Source organism: Mandrillus leucophaeus, unplaced genomic scaffold (genome assembly GCF_000951045.1).
Source record: "Mandrillus leucophaeus isolate KB7577 unplaced genomic scaffold, Mleu.le_1.0 Scaffold1504, whole genome shotgun sequence".
Classification (NCBI taxonomy): domain Eukaryota; kingdom Metazoa; phylum Chordata; class Mammalia; order Primates; family Cercopithecidae; genus Mandrillus; species Mandrillus leucophaeus.
The window spans coordinates 417012-437526 of NW_012101482.1; the positions used below are offsets into that span (position 1 = coordinate 417012).

At 37.9% G+C, this 20515-nt stretch overlaps 1 protein-coding gene across 1 annotated transcript in view; it reads right to left on the reverse strand.

The window, feature by feature from the left end:
* The window catches only part of GABRB1 (gamma-aminobutyric acid (GABA) A receptor, beta 1), a 262575-nt gene that overhangs the window by 13482 nt on the left and 228578 nt on the right, over positions 1–20515 (reverse strand). The window contains exons 3-5 of the mRNA XM_011975036.1: positions 9241–9378; positions 8985–9137; positions 5834–6072 (exon numbers count right to left, since the gene is read on the reverse strand). Of these exons, the coding sequence (XP_011830426.1) occupies positions 5834–6072; positions 8985–9137; positions 9241–9378 (530 nt within the window). The remainder of the gene's footprint in view (positions 1–5833; positions 6073–8984; positions 9138–9240; positions 9379–20515) is intronic.

Below are 20515 nucleotides of genomic sequence, written 5' to 3' on the forward strand. Positions count from 1 at the left end.
GGAGATAGAAAGAAATTATTTAGACAGATAGTAAGGACAACAGAATCCTTGGCGGAATTTCTGTTTTAGCAAAAAACAGCCCCCCAAATCGTTTCTTTTCTAACAAACAGCAGCCTGAAAAATCAAGCTGTAGACATAGGTAAGGAAGTTGGAAGCTTTCACGGTGAATGCTGGCAGCTGTGCCAGTAGAAAAGGGCTACCTGGAAGCCAGGTATGTTCAACATGAAGGCTCCATCTTCTCTTTCCTTTGTCATCCCGTGTACAGTACAGAGAAGCAGGCAACATGGCGCCATCCAGGTAGAGAACCCATTTGCATAATAAAAAATTAGAGTGGGGTGGCCAGCTCTTTCACACACTATGCAAATGGCACATCTAGCCTTAACCAGTTTTTTGAGCCTTATGCAAATGGCAGACCTGGTCTGACTAATCTTTCATGCCCTATGTAAATCAGACACTGCCTCCTCTTATTCAACTATAAAACCTATTGCATTTCACCACAGACCAGAAGACCCGCTTGGGAGCCCTCTCTCTGCAGGAGAGAGTGTTTCTCTTTCTTTCGCCTACTAAACCTCTGCTCTTAACCTCACTCCTTGTGTGACTGCGTCCTTGATTTCCTTGGCATGAGACAATGAACCTTGGGCAGTCCCAGACGAACAATGCCATTTCAAAATCTTAGCCATAATGCTCCTTTGAAGATTACATGTGATGTTATATGGCACTGTGATTCAAAAAGAACAGCAGAGGTTGATGTAAAGCATACTTAATTTTTTCTTTGAAAATAAAAATGATAGGAACAGTAAGACAGTCTGGAGCAGAAGCTGAAGTGGAGTATAGTCTCTTTTTCTTACTTATTATGAATATGTAAGAATTTTATAAAACATAATGTAACACTGAATGATTTGTGTGGTTTCTAAAAACATCTTAAATGGAGAACAATTCTCCAGTATTTATCAATTAATTAATTCATTCATTTAACAAGTACTTATTTGGTATCTACCTTTTAGCTACTAAGGAAAGAACAATAAATGTAATAGACAAGGGCTCTGGGGTGTATAATTGGGAAGCTGTAGCTTAATAAGAGAAACAGATTTTAAAATATAATTATACAAATAAACATATACTCACTATCATGGAAGTCCTATTGTGGAAAAGCACAGGATCCCATGAGAACAATTAACAAAGATACCAAATAATAAATCAAGAGTAAGGGTATCTATTAAGGCAACCCCAAAGTAGTAGCATTTATGGTAAGAACTGCTACAATTGAGAAATTGAGAAAAGCCCAATATGACCTTCAATTTCGCTAATCCTTTTTTCTGTTGTATACAATGTGATGTTAATTCATCTAATAAAAATTTAAATTCTGTGATTTCCATTGTCCCACTTTTATACTTTCAGTTATCTTCTGAAACTCCCCATTTCTTCATATACCATATCAATTTTTCCTATGGACTTTATTTGAAACTTTTTATTTGGAAATTATTATAGATTCCCAGAAAGTTGTGAAGATAGAGCAGAGGGGCCCCATGTACTCCCCTACTCAGATTCTCCAACTGATTACATCTTACATAACTATGATATAATATGAAAATCAGGAAAGTGACATTGACATAAAGTGTGTACAGTTCTGTGTAATTTTATTGGATATATAGATTCATGTAACAAGCATTCCAATTAAGTTACAGAACTATTCCATCACTGCAATGATCTCCCTCACACTACTTCTTTATAATCAGTCACAACCATCCACATCCTTCCCCACTATCACTAACTCCTGGCACCCACGAATCTGTTCTTCATCTCTATAATTTTGTTATTTCAAGAGTGTTATATAAATGGAATAATACAGTATTATAACCTTTTAATACTGGCTTTTTTCACTCAATCTAATGCCCTTGAGAGACATCCAAGTTTTTGTGTGTATCAATAGCTCATTTCTTTTTTATTGGACTAGTACTCCATAGTATGAATATACCACAGTTTGTTTAACCATTCATCTATTGTAGGATATTTTGGCTGTTTCCAGTTTTGGGCTATTTCTTATGAACTTTTAAATACATTAATTATAGTTATTTATACAAATTATCTTTTAGGCCGACATTTGAGACTTTTACTGCTCTGTTTCTATTGACAAATGTTTTTCTCTTAATAATGATCACATTTTCCTGTTTCTTCTCATGTCTAGTAATATTTTACTATATATTAGATATTTTGAATGATGCACCATAGAGACTCTAGATTCTGCTATCTCCCCCAAAGAATGTTGAGTTCGGTTTGGTAGGCAGTTATATGACTAACATATCACCCAGAATATGTGGAGAATTGGTTTTATGTGTCATTAGGGTGAGCCTGTTTTAGGTTTTCCCTTAACCCAAGGGGAATCCCTTATTCTTGTGACTTATCCTTTACTCTTAAGGTATAAGCCTCTTGAGATTTTTATGGAAAACCTAATGTGCTTACTACCCCCACACTCCCCAACAGGCTGGACTCAAACTCCAAACACTGACTTTTATATGGTGGACAGTAACTAAAATTTCAGTTCATTTTTCTTTCCCCCAGCTTCTAGCTATTTTTTCTTTCTGCACTCCTTGGTATTTAACCTGTACATTTGTAGTTCAGGGATCAAGCTGGGGATGTTTACACTCAGGTGTCGAGTTTCTGCTATGGCTCACTTCTGAAATTTCCAGGAACTCTGGAAGAATCAAACTCCATGATCTGACTCCTCAGGCCAATAAAATGTCAGTTTCTACAGAAGTTTTGCCGCCCCACATTCGTCAGCCTGGGGCATGGTTTCAGGGGAAAAGCTGTATAAACATGGATTTCACACAGTGTGGTTCCTTTCTTTTGAAGGTTGATTCTCTTTTATCTTTTGCTTGTTTTGTTACTCTCCCATGTCTTAAAGCAGATTTCTAAACATGTGCTCACAGTTTATTATTTGTATCAACAGGAGGATGAGTCTGATAAAAAGTATTCTGCCCTGTTTCAATATGATTTGTTTTTGAATTTTGTCATAATTATGTCTATTTTTCTGTGGAAACACTCCAGCCCCTTTCCAGCTCCCCATTCATCTCACTGAGAGCCACCTCCATCCAGCAATAAGATCCTCCACATTTACTATCCTTCAACTTGTCCATATGACCTGATTCTTCCTGGACTCCAGACAAGAACCTGGGTACCAAAGAGGCACTGAGCTGGTTAACACTTAAGCTATCTGCAGATGGCAGAGCTAAAGGAGCACTGTAACACACCTACTGGGGCTTCAGGAATTGCAGGCACCCACTTCTAGATGCTACCATGGGGCCAGAACCCAAAAGTGCTGGCCCTGGCTCCCACACCTGTCCGTCTTCATGCTCCCCCTCCCATAGGGTTCGAGTGCGTGGCAGCCCAACAGATGAGCGGATCAGGGAACTCTCCTGTTTCAATGTAATTACTCTCCCCAGAGAACGTTGCTTTTTAGCAACTGAAGGGCCCTGCTTTCTTCATTATACTTTCCTAAATTCTACTTATCTTTGAGTATCCATTCAGTTCATGCCTTCTGAATTTTCCGAGCACTGAACCTATTCCACCTCCTTTGGGTAGGGTTTTCCCTCGTGACTTATCAATTAACACACATTCCAAGATGTGCAGAGGATGAACTAGTATGTTTGAAAGGCAACTGAGATGAGGATGGGAATAGAAAAGAGGTGGCCTCCCAAAATACTTTTAAAGCTGGTATGGTTACAAGCAGACATTGGGAAGCTGCTTCTTTTCCGTTATACAACTCAAACTAACTGTGTCCTGTCTCATTTTATAATCACTTCATATGAGTATAATATTCTTATCACAACAAGATCAGAAGATTCTTGAGGGCAAATATCTTGTCTACTTCTGTTCCCATAGCACTGAACATAGTGCCTCACACAAAGATAGAAGTTTATTTGATGTGTTCCTTTGCATTTTAACCACTTGGCTGAATCTCTAAGTTTTCTTTGCTAATTTTTCAAACAGTGTTTGTCCAAACTTTCGTCATAGTAAAGAGAATGAAGATACACCCTGAAAATTTATAATTTGGCCTAAGCTTAATTATCCAACCACATTTCACACTATTCTGCTTTCTCCCTCACTAACTCTGCTCTTGCTCTACTGGTCTTCTCTCAGTATTTAAACACACAGGAATTCCTGCTTCAGAGCCTGTGCACTTGCTATTTCGTTTACCTAGAATGGACATGGCATGGTTAGCTGTTTCTCGTCACATAGGTCTCAGATCAAATGGTCATTCCACAGAGAGGTCTTACCAAAGTATCCTGCTCCCTTAAATCTGACCCAAATACTCTCTTGTTCAGTACTCTGTTTTCCTTTTTTATATTATTATTATTTTAAGACAGAGTCTCACTCTGTCACCCAGACTGGGTGCAGTGGCGCAGTCTCTATTCACTGCAACATTTGCCTTCCGGGTTTAAGCAATCCTCCCGTCTCAGCCTCCCAAGTAGCTGGGACTACAGGCAAACACCAAAATGCCTGGCTAATTTTTATATTTTTTGTAGAGACAAGGTTTTGCCATGTTGCCCAGGCTGGTCTCAAACTCCTAGGCTCCAGTGATCTACCTGCCTCAGCCCCCCAAAGTGCTGGGATTACAGATATGAGTCACTGTTTTACTTTCTTTTTAGCACTTACTGGTAACTAAAAGTATCCTCTTACTATTTGTTTGTGTTTATTGCCTATCTTCTCATGTTAGAACCTAAGGTCCATGAGGGTAAGGAATTTTGTCTCATTCACATCAGTGTCCCAAATGCCTAGATCAGTGCCTAAATGAACAGTTGTCACCCTGTGTGCTATCTTGAAAACAATTTGAGATAGATACACATGTCAATGTCCTTAACGGTAAATTGATTTCAGTGAAAAATGGCTCAGAGGTAGAGGCTACAGAGATGTTTTTAAAGAATAAACAGGGCCGGGCACAGTGGCTCACACCTGTAATTCCAGCCCTTTGAGAGGCTGAGGCGGGAGGATCACGGGGTCAGATCGAAATCATCCTGGCTAACACGGTGAAACCCCGTCTCTACTAAAAAAATACAAAAAGTTAGCCAGGCGTGGCGGCGGGCGCCTGTAGTCCCAGCTCTCAGGAGGCTGAGGCAGGAGAATGGCGTGAACCCAGGAGGCGGAGCTTGCAGTTAGCCGAGATCATGCCACTGCACTCCAGGCTGGGCAACAGAGCAAGACTCCATCTCAAAAAAAAAAAAAGAATAAACCGATCATTCGTTTAAATTTAATTCCATCCAATGAGATCACAGGTTAGAAGATGTACCAATGAGAAAAACTCAGTTCTTACAACAACTCTGTGAGATAGACATACTATAATAATCTCCATTTTATGGATGAGGACACTGAGAGAAAAGGCTAGATAAAGACTTAAGTAGGTTGATTTGGCTGAAGTTGTAAAGCCAGTAGGTGACTAAACTGGGAATGAAAACCAGGCAGTTTGATTTCAGTCTGTGGTTATGGCCACTGTGCCTCATCTGCATTTAGGAGTGCAAAGTGTATTCACTTCAGTTCTCTCATGTATTTACCACGCAAATCTAGCATGATTACTTTACACATGCTTTTACAAATGGTTTAGAATAAACAATAATGGACTTGGGATTGAGTTCCAGGGTATATTACTAATCAATATAACCCACAATCTAACTTCTTCATTCCTTAATCCCTGAATATGTAAAATGAAGGCTTGGTTGAGTCTTATTAAAGATAAACTAATATTTTATTAATTGTTTTGAAGTTATAAGAGCCCTGGACATCATGATGCTGATAAATTTAACAAGAATATTATTAGGAATATTTAATATCTTACCTGGACTTTATTCATCTCCAATTTGTTCTTCTCATTGGCACTCTGGTCTTGTTTGCTAGCTCCCTTTTTCTGAGGGCCTTTCCCAAAGAAGATGTAATTTACAAAGGCATACTCCAGCAGAGCCAGGAACACAAACACAAAGCAACCCATCAGATAAATATCAATCGCTTTGACATAAGGGATCTTTGGCAAGGTCTCCCTGAGGTGGGTGCTGATGGTTGTCATTGTAAGCACTGTGGTGATTCCTGTGAAAGAGAAAGACAACGCTTAGCTAAAGGCACCACTATTAAGTTCCTTTTTCAAGATTGAGAGGACAGATGCCATTTGCCATTTCCTTATTCATGCCCCTGAGTGATCACAGTAGCATGATAAACCACTGGGCAAAAAGGGCAGATATTTTGAAAGACAAGGCATTAGCCTCCCTACATAGTCCATTAATGAATCATAAAATAGAATGTGTAGTTAATGAAGGGTTGAAAACATGTTTTTTAATTGCACAAAATAAAAACAAAAGCAGACGGAAAAGCAGATCAAAATCCCATTGAAATCCTACTATTGAATGTCACTCACTTTATTACGTGACCACATTTTTCTTCTTCCTTTTCTCAGCATCTCATTCATTGTGCTCCTAAATTTGTCTTTGTGATACTAATCCCTATAGCATCCTCTACCAAATTGAAAGCTGCTGACCAGTTTGAGATCTACTTCATTCCATGAATCAACAGGACACCCAAATTACAAGGTCAGTATTGCATTTTAAAATAATTATGTGTAATTCATAGCAAAACATCACCAAAAGAGGAAACATGAGAAATGTCATAATTTGTATCAAGTGCTTGATTTATGTATATTTTACATTTACTATTATCTTGTTACTTTGATATTTCAAATATTATCTATTTTCTTGGTTCCAGAACCTAGCATGAATTAGTTCCGTGATGTCAGAAAACAACTTCTTAAAAGTTTGAACTTGGATTTGTTAAAGAAGTTTAAGACTATAAGCTCATAAAGGACAGATTGTGTTTTATTTACTTTATTAAATATAGCATTCTTAATAGTATAACGTTTGCTTAGCTGTATAACATATTTTGTGGTGATGATGGTGATGATGAAGTGATAACTGTGAAAAGCAAGAAGTGAAAAAGAAGTCAGAATCTCGTGTAGATATTTGTTCTGCATACTAATATTATACATTTGTATAGTGTTGTACATTTTTAAATAATTACAGTTATAAATTATCCTATATGGCTGTCATAACAGCCTGAAAATGATAAGAAGTGTATATTATTCTCATTTTATAACTGGGTGAACAGAAAATCTGAGATTAGTTATTTTGTTTTAGGCCACCCAGTGAGGGTCAAAAGAGCACAGAAATGTTACACAATAGCATTTAAAATAAGCAATGAGATGAAAAGGTAAAATCGAAAATTTGATAGAGGCTCTTAAAAATAAAGTCAGAAAGTATGGAATAGATAGTAAAGACAAAGGAAAACTTCCAAAGGGAATGGGAGGTAGCAAAATGAAATGAAGGAAAAAATAGTTTCGCATTCATTTGCCAATCAGATTATTCTAGATGCATATTCCCAGATTTGACTATTCAACTTTTAGAATAACAGATAAAGCAGGAGGTCAGGACTGCCAGACAAAAAATTAAAGTGGTTCAGATCAGTAATAAATTCTAATGTGCTGGGCTGATATAAAATGCTATAATGAGTGGTCTTTCTTATTTCTTTAAAAAAATCTTTAAATTTCACCTGATATAACTCTAGCTAATGTGCTTCACAGAAATGAATGAGTCACTTACAAATTCGCCAGTTGCATTTCTGCTTCTACTCCTTGTTTTACATTTTTATACAAAAAGTGTTAGTAAATGAATGCCATTTTAAATTACATGTTTTAAAATATCTCAAGTTTTACAGTCCAAAGAATAGCTTAAATAAGCACCTTTATATACTAACATCTCTAATATCTCTAATTAAAATAGTATTAGCTTTGAGGATAGAAGAGTAAAGAAAACCACAATTCATAAACTTACTAGTTATTATTCTCTGCTGTGGACACCATCCACTGTTTTTTTCTTAAGTGTAGCATATAGACATAACAATACTCATGTTCAAGTAATATATGCAGATACATACGTGTGATACTATTATTTGTTTGCTTTCTTTAATCTTAGGTTGTTCAAAGATTGATAAAGTGCTACAAACAAACACTTGACTCTGTGAGCTTTATGTATTCAGTCATTACAAGTAAGCTGTAGTGATGGCAATTAGTGTAGCTGTGAACAGGTATGCTGATCATCTAGTCCAGCTTAATAGTCTCCGAAATGAAGAGATGAAATATGTTAGCTTAGCCAGAAATGTTATGTGTGTGAGTGTGTGTGTGTGAGAGAGAATTTGCCCCAGAAAGAAATAACTGAAATGGCTGTAGGATCAGACAGTGACACAGACTTGCACATCCCCAGATTCACCAGACAGACCTTACACATCCTAACCTTCCAAGGAATGCTTTAAAGTCTCAAACATAGCCCATCAGCTTTCAGCAATTAATTAACCATGGCAGGATTAGTTCTAAATTTTGTTCCCCCAAGAAGGAAATCATTTTTATTCTGTCTTGACCACAGATTATTAATATAGCTGATGAATTATCTGTGCCTTATTCAAGTGTAATAAACTCCATTTAAAGGAGACTCGGCTTAATACGATTTAATTTTAGTTAGTATCCAAAGGATAGTATTTCTCAGCAATTGACAGCTTGTTGTTAGTCACATGGTTTAGCTTTCTCCAAATTCATTTGAAAATAGTGCATTGTGTATGTTCTTCACTGTTAAAAACAGGGATTAAAGAGGAAGTCATCCCAAAGTTAGTAAAAATTAGCGTAATGAGAATTTAAAAATATATTCCATGAGACACTTAAGTAGTGCTAGATATAGTCCAAGATTTTTGTTTGTTTGTTTTGGTAAAATGCTAAAAAGACAGTACATTGTAGAATATTCATTGTAGACATGCTTACATTTAGAAGTCTTATATTCAGGGACTCTTATGATGATCTAATTCTTCGGCTTGCTATAAGAGAGCCCTTCCCTCTAATTCCTGATATTGGTTATTTGTTTGAAAATAAAACCTGTTAGTTCTCTGCAGTGCTGAGAATGTATTACCTAGTGCGACTCTGGCTGCAGATGCATCATAGTTGATCCAAAAAGACACCCAGGACAGAATTGTAATCAGTGTAGAAGGCATGTAGGTTTGCAAAATGAAGTAACCAATGTTTCTCTTTAGACGAAAACTTAGTGACAGTCGTGGATATGCTCCTGAGTTGAGAAACAAAAGACAAGTAATCAGACCATCATTTGGTTGGAACCATCTTCTTCCTTTCACAGCACCTCTAGTACCTTTTGAGGGAAACAACCTCACCTGTTGTGAACTCCACCTTCTTAGACACCATCTTGTAGTCAACAATTGAAAATTGAGGAAGTTCGATTTTATTAACACCAGTTACTGCCCCCTCGCCTCCATTCCAGTAAAACTCTATGTCATCAGTGGTATAGCCATCTGAAACCAATAAACACAGCACGGTTAAATAAAGTTTAGGAAATCATTTTGAATACCACCTGGGAGCTAGAGGAAAAATTCCCAGCAAAAAGGTGGTAAGGTGGCATTGCTTTAAATTAGGGTGGTATACAGGTCTCATGTGGAGTGCTATTTCTGATGATTTGGTAGTAGCTGCATTGAAAGAATGGGTGCATCTGGCTTTAGTGGACTTAAGCTCTGGATCATTTAGTGATAGTCACCGATGCAATTTATTCTTATTGTATCTACTAATGTTCATTCCTTGGTTAAATTGGGGGATGGCTGAATTCTAGGTACCTGGACATGGCTTTGGCTATGTGCTACTTAACAACAACAATCGCACAGCAAGTAATAATAATTGAGCACATATTTGTTAAAAGGATAACAGGTAGTGCGAAGAGATGAAGTATAATGAAAGACTAAGTTTATATATAGCCATTACATGATTAAGACATTAAAAACTGCATATTTCTTTTAGAAAATTTGGCAAGCTTTTATTCATATCCTTTGATTATAGCTAATATTATTATAGCTAATATATGGGTAAAAGTCTTAGGACTATATAAATTCTTGATAATGCTTTTATATCTTTATACTTATGAGAGTGCACTTTAGTTAATTTAAGGGGAATGTGTAGGGAACTGTAGATTGTAGTAGAAGGGTCTGTCCTCAGGCCTTCAGCATGAAGGCCCTACGCTGATGGCCTAATCTCTTCCTCTTCCCACTCTGCTCCCACTTGGCAGTGTTCTAGCTGGGTTATCATTATGTGTAAGAGTAACTTGCTGAGTTGATGGGTGCAGCACACCAACATGGCACATGTATACATAGGTCACAAACCTGCACGTTGTGCACATGTACCCTAGAACTTAAAGTATATATAAAAAAGAGTAACTTGCATAAAAAGAATGTACGGATATATTTTAAAAATCTAAAAATAATTTAAGGCATATTTTACGACCACATTTTTCTCTACCAGCTAGAGACAAAGAAGATCTTTCTAAATTCATTTTCTATTTAGGTTCACCTCAAATAAAAAAGCATAAAATCTTTTTTCCACTAGAATTGCTGGGGCTAGTGTTTCAAAGGTAACCACATAAGCTCTTTGTAGTGGACATCATGCTGACCTACTTTTGATTAAAGCCAGTAATACCTTTTCAAGAGATAGAAAATAATATATTTGATATTTGGAAGTTGAATGCCAGGTGCCAAAGGGTCACCATCAACTTGTCCTTGCCAGAATGTAAGAAATTTTAAGCTATTCTTCCCCATTCCGCTTCCCGCTTTTAAAAAGGAAAACAAAACTATCTTAATTTTACTGCTTTAAACTGACTTCCAGATATAATCACCAGTGTTTGAAAGACTGAGACCCTCTTTACTATTGGACTTAGAATATTATCTACAGCGGACTAATTGGCATATTGGGGATTTTATCAAGTTTGGATATGATTCTGTAAGATTGATTCTAAATATCTCTTTGAGAATTTGATTAAAACCTGCCAATAAAATCCACAGAAAATATATAGATAGATAGATAGATAGATAGATAGATAGATAGATAGATAGATAGATAGATAGATAGATAGGATTCGATGGCAATTTCAGGACATCATGGATCCCATTCATGGAGTTTAGAATACAAAACTCCTGTCTCAGTTGAAATGGTTAGTGGCAATATGACAGCTTAAATTCAACCCAGACTTCTTCCTTTCCAATTCCAATTCAACCATGAGTTACCTCTCCTAAGCCCAGCAGGAAGTAGTATCTGGGGAATGTGAGTTCTCAGCCCTGCCTGGATCCAGTGGACAATGGCATCATGGGATTTTCTTTCCCCCCTCAGCCACTAGAGAGAACCTAGGGACTGGTGGCATGGAGTCCTTGGGTGGGGATTAGAACAGCAGGATCCAAGAAGATAGCTGGGTGAAGGGGCTGTTGGGCCTATTAAAGAAGGAAGCATATTACCACCTGTGTGATTGTCTGGGGGAACTCATCATCTCAGTCCTTTAAGGGGATGTGGGAAAGTTAAAAAGATGGGTTGAGAAATCACCATACTGTTTTCCATAGATATTGTGCTAATTTACATTGCTACCAACAGAGTATAAACGTTTCCATTTCACAACATCTGTTGTTTTTTGACTTTTTAAAAATGCAATTCGATTTAGCAATCCCACTGCTGGGTATCTACTCAGAGGAAAAGAGGTCATTATATATAAAAGACTGCATTCATATGTTTATCACAACACAATTTACAATTACAAAGACATGGAACCAACCTAAGTGCCCACCGACTGATGAATGCATAAGAAAAACGTGGCATATATATACACCATGGAATACTACTCAACCATAATGACGTGAACCCGGGAGGCGGAGCTTGCGGTGAGTGGAGAGCGCGCCACTGCACTCCAGCCTGGGCGACACAGGGAGACTCAGTCTCAAAAAAAAAAAAATAAATAAATAATAATAATAATAATGTATTTTGCAGCAACTTGGATGGAGCTGTGGAGGCCATTATCCTAGATGAAGTAACTCAGGAACAGAAAACCAAATATTGCATGTTCTCATTTATAAGTGAGAGCCAAGCTATGGGTAGGCAAAGGCATACACAGTGGTGTAAGGAATGTTGAAAGACTCAGAAGTGGGGAGGCTGGGAGGAGGGTAAGGGATTAAAAAAATCACCTATTAGGTACAATGTGCACTATTTGGGTAATGGATACATCAATAACCCAGACTTCACCACTATATAATTCATCCATGTAAGTAAAAACCTCTAAAGTTACTGAAAAAGACAGAGAGAAGAAAAGGCAGGTTGGGTCACTGAATGAGAGACAGAGAGAGAGAGAGAGAGAGAGAGAGAGAGAGAGGAGACTACCTCCTGGTGCATCAGCAGGGGATGACAACTTGGCTGGAGCTCACCATGCTTTCCATCTAGAACTTTGTTCCTTTTAAGGTGACCTGGCAGCTGGGTCCAAACCCCAAAGAATATGCAAGAAAAAATAACAATCCATATAAAAAACCCAGTAGCCCTAGAGAAGGAAAACAAGTGGAAAACTAGATTAGGTATCATCTAGTGAAAAGAACTGAGGAGGAAGCAAATAATAGCTTGAACTCTCCATTCCTCACTCTTGGTAAAAATATAGGAACACTTACAGATATCTGATTACAGCACAGGCAACTTTTTATTCTAAAACTCAAGGTTTTTTTTTTTTTTTTTTTTAAATATACGAAATGTCTTAGATAAATTGAAGAAAAGATGGCCACCGATGAGGCCAGAATTTGTGGCTTGGAAGACAATTTTATACATATTTGGAAAGCATGAAGAAACTCTAAAAATTTTGAACGACTCATCTAGGAGATCTAATATATGAATAGTGGGCATTCCTAAAAGAAGGGCGTTATATAGACAAGGAGCCATAATAAACAAAAAGAAAACAGAAATTCCCCAGAGCTTACTAAATAAATTATTTTTCAGATTGGCAAGCTCACTATATCAGGTCATCCCAATGTCGTTCCTAAACTCCAAGGGTGTAATAATAGTCTTACAATCTTCCAGACAGAAAGTACAAGGTGTTTTCAAAGGAAAAAGTATTGAACTTCTTATACACAACGCTGGAAAGAAAAGATTATAGAATGACATCCACAGAACATCTAGAATATAGGCATAAAGGACAGCAACTCTGAGACCCAAAAGTACTACTCCCTGCCAAAATACACTTCTTTCCAGAGAAGATATACAAAGATTCAGAGGACATATCATTTAGGTACCTGCTTGAGGAAACTTCTACGGAAGACTCTAATCAAACAGATGAATCAGGACAGATAAGAGAATCCACCTTAGAAACAGAGGAACTGTAAAGAATCATGACTCATCAATTCCATGCAAATTAATTTGAAAATGTGGATGAAATGGGTAATTTTCTCAGAAGAAAGCATTTTTTTAAAGACCAAATAGGAGGCACAGAAAATCAAAACAGCTTGATTTCATCCCTACAAACAAACAGATATTTAAGAACTGATAATTCTATTGCTACTTAAACAGCTCCAAAGCATAGGCTAAGAATGAAAATTTCTAAATTATTTTCATAAAGTAAGCAGAACATATTAGCAAACAAAATCCAGCAGTACTTTAAATAATAAAGCATAATCAATATGGTTTATTCTAAGTTTAATATTAGAAAATCTAGTAATATACTTCATTATAATAACAAATCTAAGGAGAAAAAAAACCATATGATTATTTATACAGATACTAAAATGGCATTTGATAACTTTCAACACCATTTCTCTCTTTTAACAAAGCAAACAACATTATTCAATAAATATGAGAAAGAGCCAGGCTCCGTGGCTCTCGCCTGTAATCTCAGCACTTTGGGAGGCTAACGTGGGCGGATCAAGAGGTCAGGAGATGGAGACCATCCTACCTAACATGGTGAAACCTTGTCTCTACTAAAAATACAAAAAATTAGCCGGGCATGGTGGTGGGCGTCTATAGTCCCAGCTACTGGGGAGGCTGAGGCAGGAGAATGGCGTGAACCCAGGAGGCGGAGCTTGCAGTGAGCCGAGATAGCACCACGGCACTCCAGCTGGGGTGACAGAGCGAGACTCCGTCTCAAAAACAAACAAACAAACAAACAAACAAACAAAAATTTAGCAGGGCATGGTGGAGGGCGCTTATAATCCCAGCTACTCGGGAGGCTGAGGCAGGAGAATCACTTATACCCGGCAGGCGGAGGTTGCAGTGAGCGGAGATCATGCCACTGCACTGCACTCCAGTCTGCGTGACAGTGCGAGACTCCGTCTCTCTCTCTCTCTCTCTGTCTCTCTCTCTCTCTCTCTGTCTCTCTCTCTCACTCTCTGTGTGTGTGTGTGTGTGTGTGTGTGTGTGAGAGAGAGAGAGAGAGAGAGAGAGAGAGAGAGAGAAGATATTTCCTTAACATGGGAAGATATCTCTTTCCTGGTCCCAAACCAGCATCATGTTTAGTGTGGAAACAGAATAACATTCCCATGACAGTTACGGAGAAGATGAGCGTGTCTACTACCATTGTTAATATTTAACATTGTTCTGGAAATACTAACCAATACATTAGACAACAGAAAGAAAGTTGAGGTACAGAGTTGGAAAACTGCTGGTTAAACTATCAGGATTTGCAAATTATGCAATTGAATATTCAGTAAACCCCAAATAATTAACTGAAGAGCTATTACAAACAATAAGAATTTGGTAGGGTAATGGGGTATAAAATTACTATACAGAAATTGATAACTTTAATATATAAAACGATAACTTATAACATAATAGATGAAAAGGACTACTTAAAAATACAGACAAAATTATCCAGTAATAAATTTGGTCAGAAATATGCAAAACACATATGAAGCAACATTTAAAATAAATTTAAGGCACGAAAGAAGCCTTGAACAAATAAAAGGCATAGCATATTTTTGAAAGGAAAACTCAACATCGTAAGTTTCACAATTTAATATGATTGCCTCATAATGCCGATAGGATTTTTGTTTTGGGAACTAGACTAGACTGAATTGAAAGTTAAAATAAACCCAAGAAAACTCTGAAAAAATAGTAGAAATAGGCTGGGTGTGTTGGCTCACGCCTGTAATCCTAGCACTTTGGGAGGCCGAGGTGGGTAGATCACTTGAGATTAGGAGTTTGAAATCAGCCTGGCCAACATGGTGAAACCCTGTCTCTACTAAAAATACAAAAAAAGTTAGCTGGGTGTGGTGGCAGATACCTGTAATCCCAGTTACTCAGGAGGCTGGGGGAGGAGAATCGCTTGAACCTGGGAGGCGGAGGTTGTAGTGAGTCAAGATTGCACCATTGCACTGCAGCCGGGGCAATAGAGTGAGACTGTCTCAAAAAAGAAAAATAAAAAAGTAGAAATAAGGGGCAACTAGCTCTACCAGGTAGTAAAACATTATACAACCTCAATAATTACAGCAGTGTGATCCCAGTGCTGGACTTGAAAGAAAGATCAGTGGGTTACAATAAAAAATTCAGAACTAGTGCCAAATACATAGGAAAATTTAGAATATGATAAAAGTGGTACCTCAAATTATTGGGAAAAAGATAGTTTAAGAAATCATGCTGGCTGAGGAATTACTTGAAACAGCAGTTTGGACCCCTATTTCATGTCATAAACTATTGTAAATCTCAAATAAATTGTAGATCTATCTAGAATGTATAACTACGCTTATACTGCAAGAAAACATGGGAGAATTATTTTATACTACTGACATGGATGAGGCCTAAGTCTAACAAAGAATTCATAAATCATAAAAATTTAAAACATTCAGCTACATTAAAAAAGTGTGGCAACAAAAATCTATAAACAGAATCAAAAGCAAATAAGAGACAAAAAATAATTGCAGTTCATATTTACGACAAGGATTAATGTTCTTAATATATAAAAAATCTTCTACAAACAAAAAAGAAAATGACAAAAAACTTGAGAGTATAGTAAAAGAATATGAATGGAGAATTCATTGAAAAATAAAAATGCTCAAACTCAATTATAATCAGAGAAATGCAAATTAAAATTAAAACTGTATCAAGATACTCCCTTTTGACTTATAACTTGGAAAAAATCCACAAAGCGATAACATATTTTGCTCTGCATGTGGCGATGGAGCTACTCTCATGTTGCTGATGAGGATGTAATTTGTTATAATCCAAATGGAATGCAGTTTGCTTCACCTATCGAAAGTATTAATGTATATACCCTTTCACCAAGCAACTCTTATTTGAAGAAATCATTGCTGAGGAATTACTGGAAAAAGTAGTTTGGATCACTCTTTCATGCCATGAACTATTGTAAATCTTAAATAAATTGTAGATCTGTCTAGAGAATATAACTATAAAAATTTCTAGAAATTAATCATTAAAGAAATTTCTAGAAATTTCCTTCTAGAAATTTGTTTTATAGACTGAATTGCACAATTGTGAAGAATGTGCATACAGGATTATTCATTAAAATACTGTTGTAATAGCAAAATATTTGAAACAACATAAATGTCCCCTGATATGGTTTGGGTCTGTGTTCCCACCCAAATCTCATCTTGAATTGTACTCCCATAATTCCTTCGTGTTGGGAGGGACCTGGTGGGAGATAACCAAATAACGGGGGTGGTTTCCCCCATACTGTTCTCCTGACAGTGAGTAAGTCTCATGAGATCTGATGGTTTGATAAGGGGAAACCCATTTGACTTGGCTCTCATTCTCTCTCTCTTCATCTGCTGCCATCCACGTAAGATGTGACTTGCTCCTCCTTGCCTTCCGCCATGGTTGTGAGGCTTTCCTGGCCACCTGGAACTGTAAGTCCAATTAAACCTCTTTCTTTTGTAAATTGCCCAGTCTTGGATATGTCTTTATCAGCAGCATGAAACAGACTAATACATCGTCCAATAGAAGAGTGGTTAACTAAATTATAAATTATAGCACATTAATGCACTATTATAAAGCCAGAAAGAAGAACAAGGAAGTTCTCATATATATATTATTTAAAAACTCTCAAAAATTCATTTTTAATTAAAAAAATCAAAGTTCAGAACAATAATGTTGCAAAATGTGAGGGAAAAATCTGGGAAAAGCAGAAACATATTTGCATATACTTCTGTGTGTATGAAAAAACTCTGGAGGGACAGATAACAAGGTAATAATTTTTGGGGGAAGGCTAGGAAGATGGATGATAAGGATGAAAGAAAAATTTTCACTCTAAACTTTTAATATCTTTTGAGTTTTGAATTATGTGAGTAAATTAACAATCAAAAAATTAAATTACAAAGAAGGAAATCTTAGCATCCTATGTGTTTTCTACATGTGGGCAATGAGATTTCAAATACACACCTCCAGAAGATCTAGAATGGGGTTTATTAAGAAAAAATTTTATGAGCAGGGAGTGATATGGTTTGGCTCTGTGTCTCCATCCAAATCTCATCTCGAATTGTAATCGCCTGGAGGGAGGAGGGTCCTGGTGAGAGATGATTGGATCATGGGTGTGGATTTTCCCCTTGCTGTTCTCATGTGAGTGAGTTCTAATGGGATCTGATGGTTTAAAAGTGTGTGTGTGGCACTTCCGCTTTTGCTGTCTCTCGCTTTCCCCTGTTGCACCATGGTAAGATGTACTTGCTACCCCTTCACCTTCTGCCATGATTGTAAGTTTCCTGAGGCCTCTAAGCCTTTGTATAGCCTGTGGAACTGTGAGTCAATTAAACCTCTTTTCTTCATAAATTAAATACTCTCAGGTAGTTCTTTATAGCAGTGTGAGAACAAACTAATACAGGGAGGTAGTAGATCACCAATTGTTTCCCAAATTCTCATTATCCCATGGCTTAGGCTCATCAGGTAGCCTGGGTGCCCTGTGGCCAATGTTCTAGTAGAAAGGAACCCTGCCTTGCAGTGCTGTACATGTCACATTTTTATAGGATTGCGTGGGGTAGCCTTAGGAACTCAGCTACTGAGATCAGCTTCTGTGTCTGTTGAGTTAACTCAGATCTGCTGAGTCTGCTCACTTCCAGGGAGGAGGAAATGAGCTGCTGGCACCACCTGGACCTGTCTCTCCTCAGAGACAAAAAAATTGCTTTTCTATCAAGTAACACAAAAATCAGATAAGTTAAAGAATTCATGATGCCCATGAGATAAAAACAAACCAATTGGTTTGGAAGAAGGGGAGTGCTGATGCCAAGCCTGAGAGAAATTTCTCCCGTGGACTTTTTTTTTCTTTTTTTAATGTGATGAAAAATGCCTCAGCAAAATCCATTCAGGAAGATGGCATGAAAGGTGAACTTTTTCATAAAGACAGATGGAACTAAAATAAGTAAAATTTAGTTTTTAAAAATCCTTTAAGGAGCCAAGACAATACAGTCCAAATTTAAAGCTCTCTTCTTGTCTGACTTATCTAGGCATGGATTTTAGTAGCATATCTAAATATCCTTTGCTCACCTTTATATGGGGCTGGAGTGGTCTTTCATTCAGTCAGGTTCCCGTTAAGTGGCTCACATTTCACAAATGAATAACCTATTCTGAACTAGACTGCACATGGTTTTGCTTTTCATTAGCAACATAGAATAATTACACTGAATGTTTGTTAAGGAGGGAGTTTTAAACCAGTATCTAGAGACTCTGTGGAGAGAGATACTATTTATAGATCAAAGCCTAAATAGGAACCTTTACTCTCGTCCCAGTTAAAGTCTGGATTTGCCAATAGCTTTTGACTTCATTATACCTGTTATTAGTTTGTGATCCTGGGTGGCCCATTATCAAGTAGGCAGTAAAAACAGGGCTGACAGAACACAGCTTCCATGTAAGCTTCAGAGTCACCCATCAGTGACACTGGTGTGCTTACTTTCCCTTTCTGAGCGCTCTAACATGAGGTCTTTGCTGATTCTTCTCTGCCACAGACAACTTCTCTGAATTCAGTCTCTTATCTTTCTAGATATCCATCAGGATTCCTGATGAAGCACAGAACAATACCTAGTTCTTAGGGACAGCATCAAACATACCTAATTCTCTAAGCTGGCAAGCAAATCAATGGAAAATATACTTGACATTGCAGTACACCTACTTGTAGTGCCTACTATGTATCAAACACTATCCTAGGCAGGAAGGATATGCAGTGGGTTAGGCATGGCCTTACTTTTCAGGATCTCATGGTCTAATAGCGGTCTAAGCAAACTGTTGACCCAAGGGAGTTAAACTTCTCAGAGGATTTGACCAGATGGGTAGAGCAGGCCTGCCTGGCAGAAGGAGTAACATATAGGGTGAATACTGTATAAAGGGAATAATATAAAGGTTGGATGATGTCAGTGGGAAATTGTGATTTACTTCATGAAATTTACTCAATAAGCAACTCAATTTTAGCGAGAAAACTGAACTTTGGCAAAGTTGAATCCATACAAACACTACAAAATCCTCAAGAATTTCAGTATGCAAAGAAAAAACTGGGCCAAGAAGAGTAAGGTAATTAGGTAATTAGGTAATCAGGATTGAGTGTAGGGAGAGCTGTAGGTAGACTCCTATGGCCACTAGTCACAGTCCTTCCTGCTCCTAACTGACTTTTACAAACTCCCATTATACACATGCCTCGAAAAAAGCACAGAACCATGTTGAATTTTACCAGGTTTATCTGTCTTTCCCCCACTATGCTCTGAGCTTCTTGAGGTCAAGGACTGATTCTCATCATTTTTGCTTGCAATCAAAAGACTGAAGTAGTAGGTTCTAGGCTGAGCCACTAGCAATGACTCCCAGAACCACAGTGCAGATTGGCCCTTCAAAGGGACTGATCACCACAATCAGAAAGCTGCTAATCAGGTAGCTACAGCAACCACATTGACTCCAGGATCACAGAAAGCTAAAACCGGAATTCTTGGTTCCAGAACCATCCATGAGGTATGACCTGCACCAGCAAAACGGATGCTTCAAACACTGCCTCTGACGTGACTTGACTCCACCTAATCCAGAAAACTAAATTAGAGTCACCTCAGTTTCAAGAGAATCTGGGAGATGTAGTTAGCTTTCTCAAAGGAGGTCAGCATACATGCTAAACTAGCTAGATGGACTTCTGCTGTGTGCAACAGACACTGGATTGACATCCTTCTTTCTCTTCTAGGGAAGAAGTATTTGCTCCAGTATTGTGATTACCAGAGCTTTTTATCAAAACCTCTGTTGTAACCCATGCCAGTTATTCACTTGATATTTCTATGCTGCATACTCCATTTTCTATACTCTACTCTGTACTGCTGGGGCTGGGCTTCCTGCTTCACTGGCTTCATGTTAGATGCTTCCCCTAGGAAAAGTTAGCTGAAGATTAGAAGATGGAAGGGAGAGGCTGGGCACAGTGGCTCATGCCTGTAATCCCAACACTTTGGGAAGCTGAGGCGGTCGGATCTATGAGGTCAACAGATGGAGACCATCCTGGCCAACATGGTGAAACCCTGTCTCCATAAAAACACAAAAATTAGCTGGGCGTGGTGGTGCGCACCCATAGTCCCAGCTACTCAAGAGGCTGAGGCAGGAGAATCACTTGAACCTGGGAGATGGAGGTTGCAGTGAGCTGAGATTGTGCCACTGCACTCCAGCCTGGTGACTGAGTGAGACTCCATCTCAAAAAAA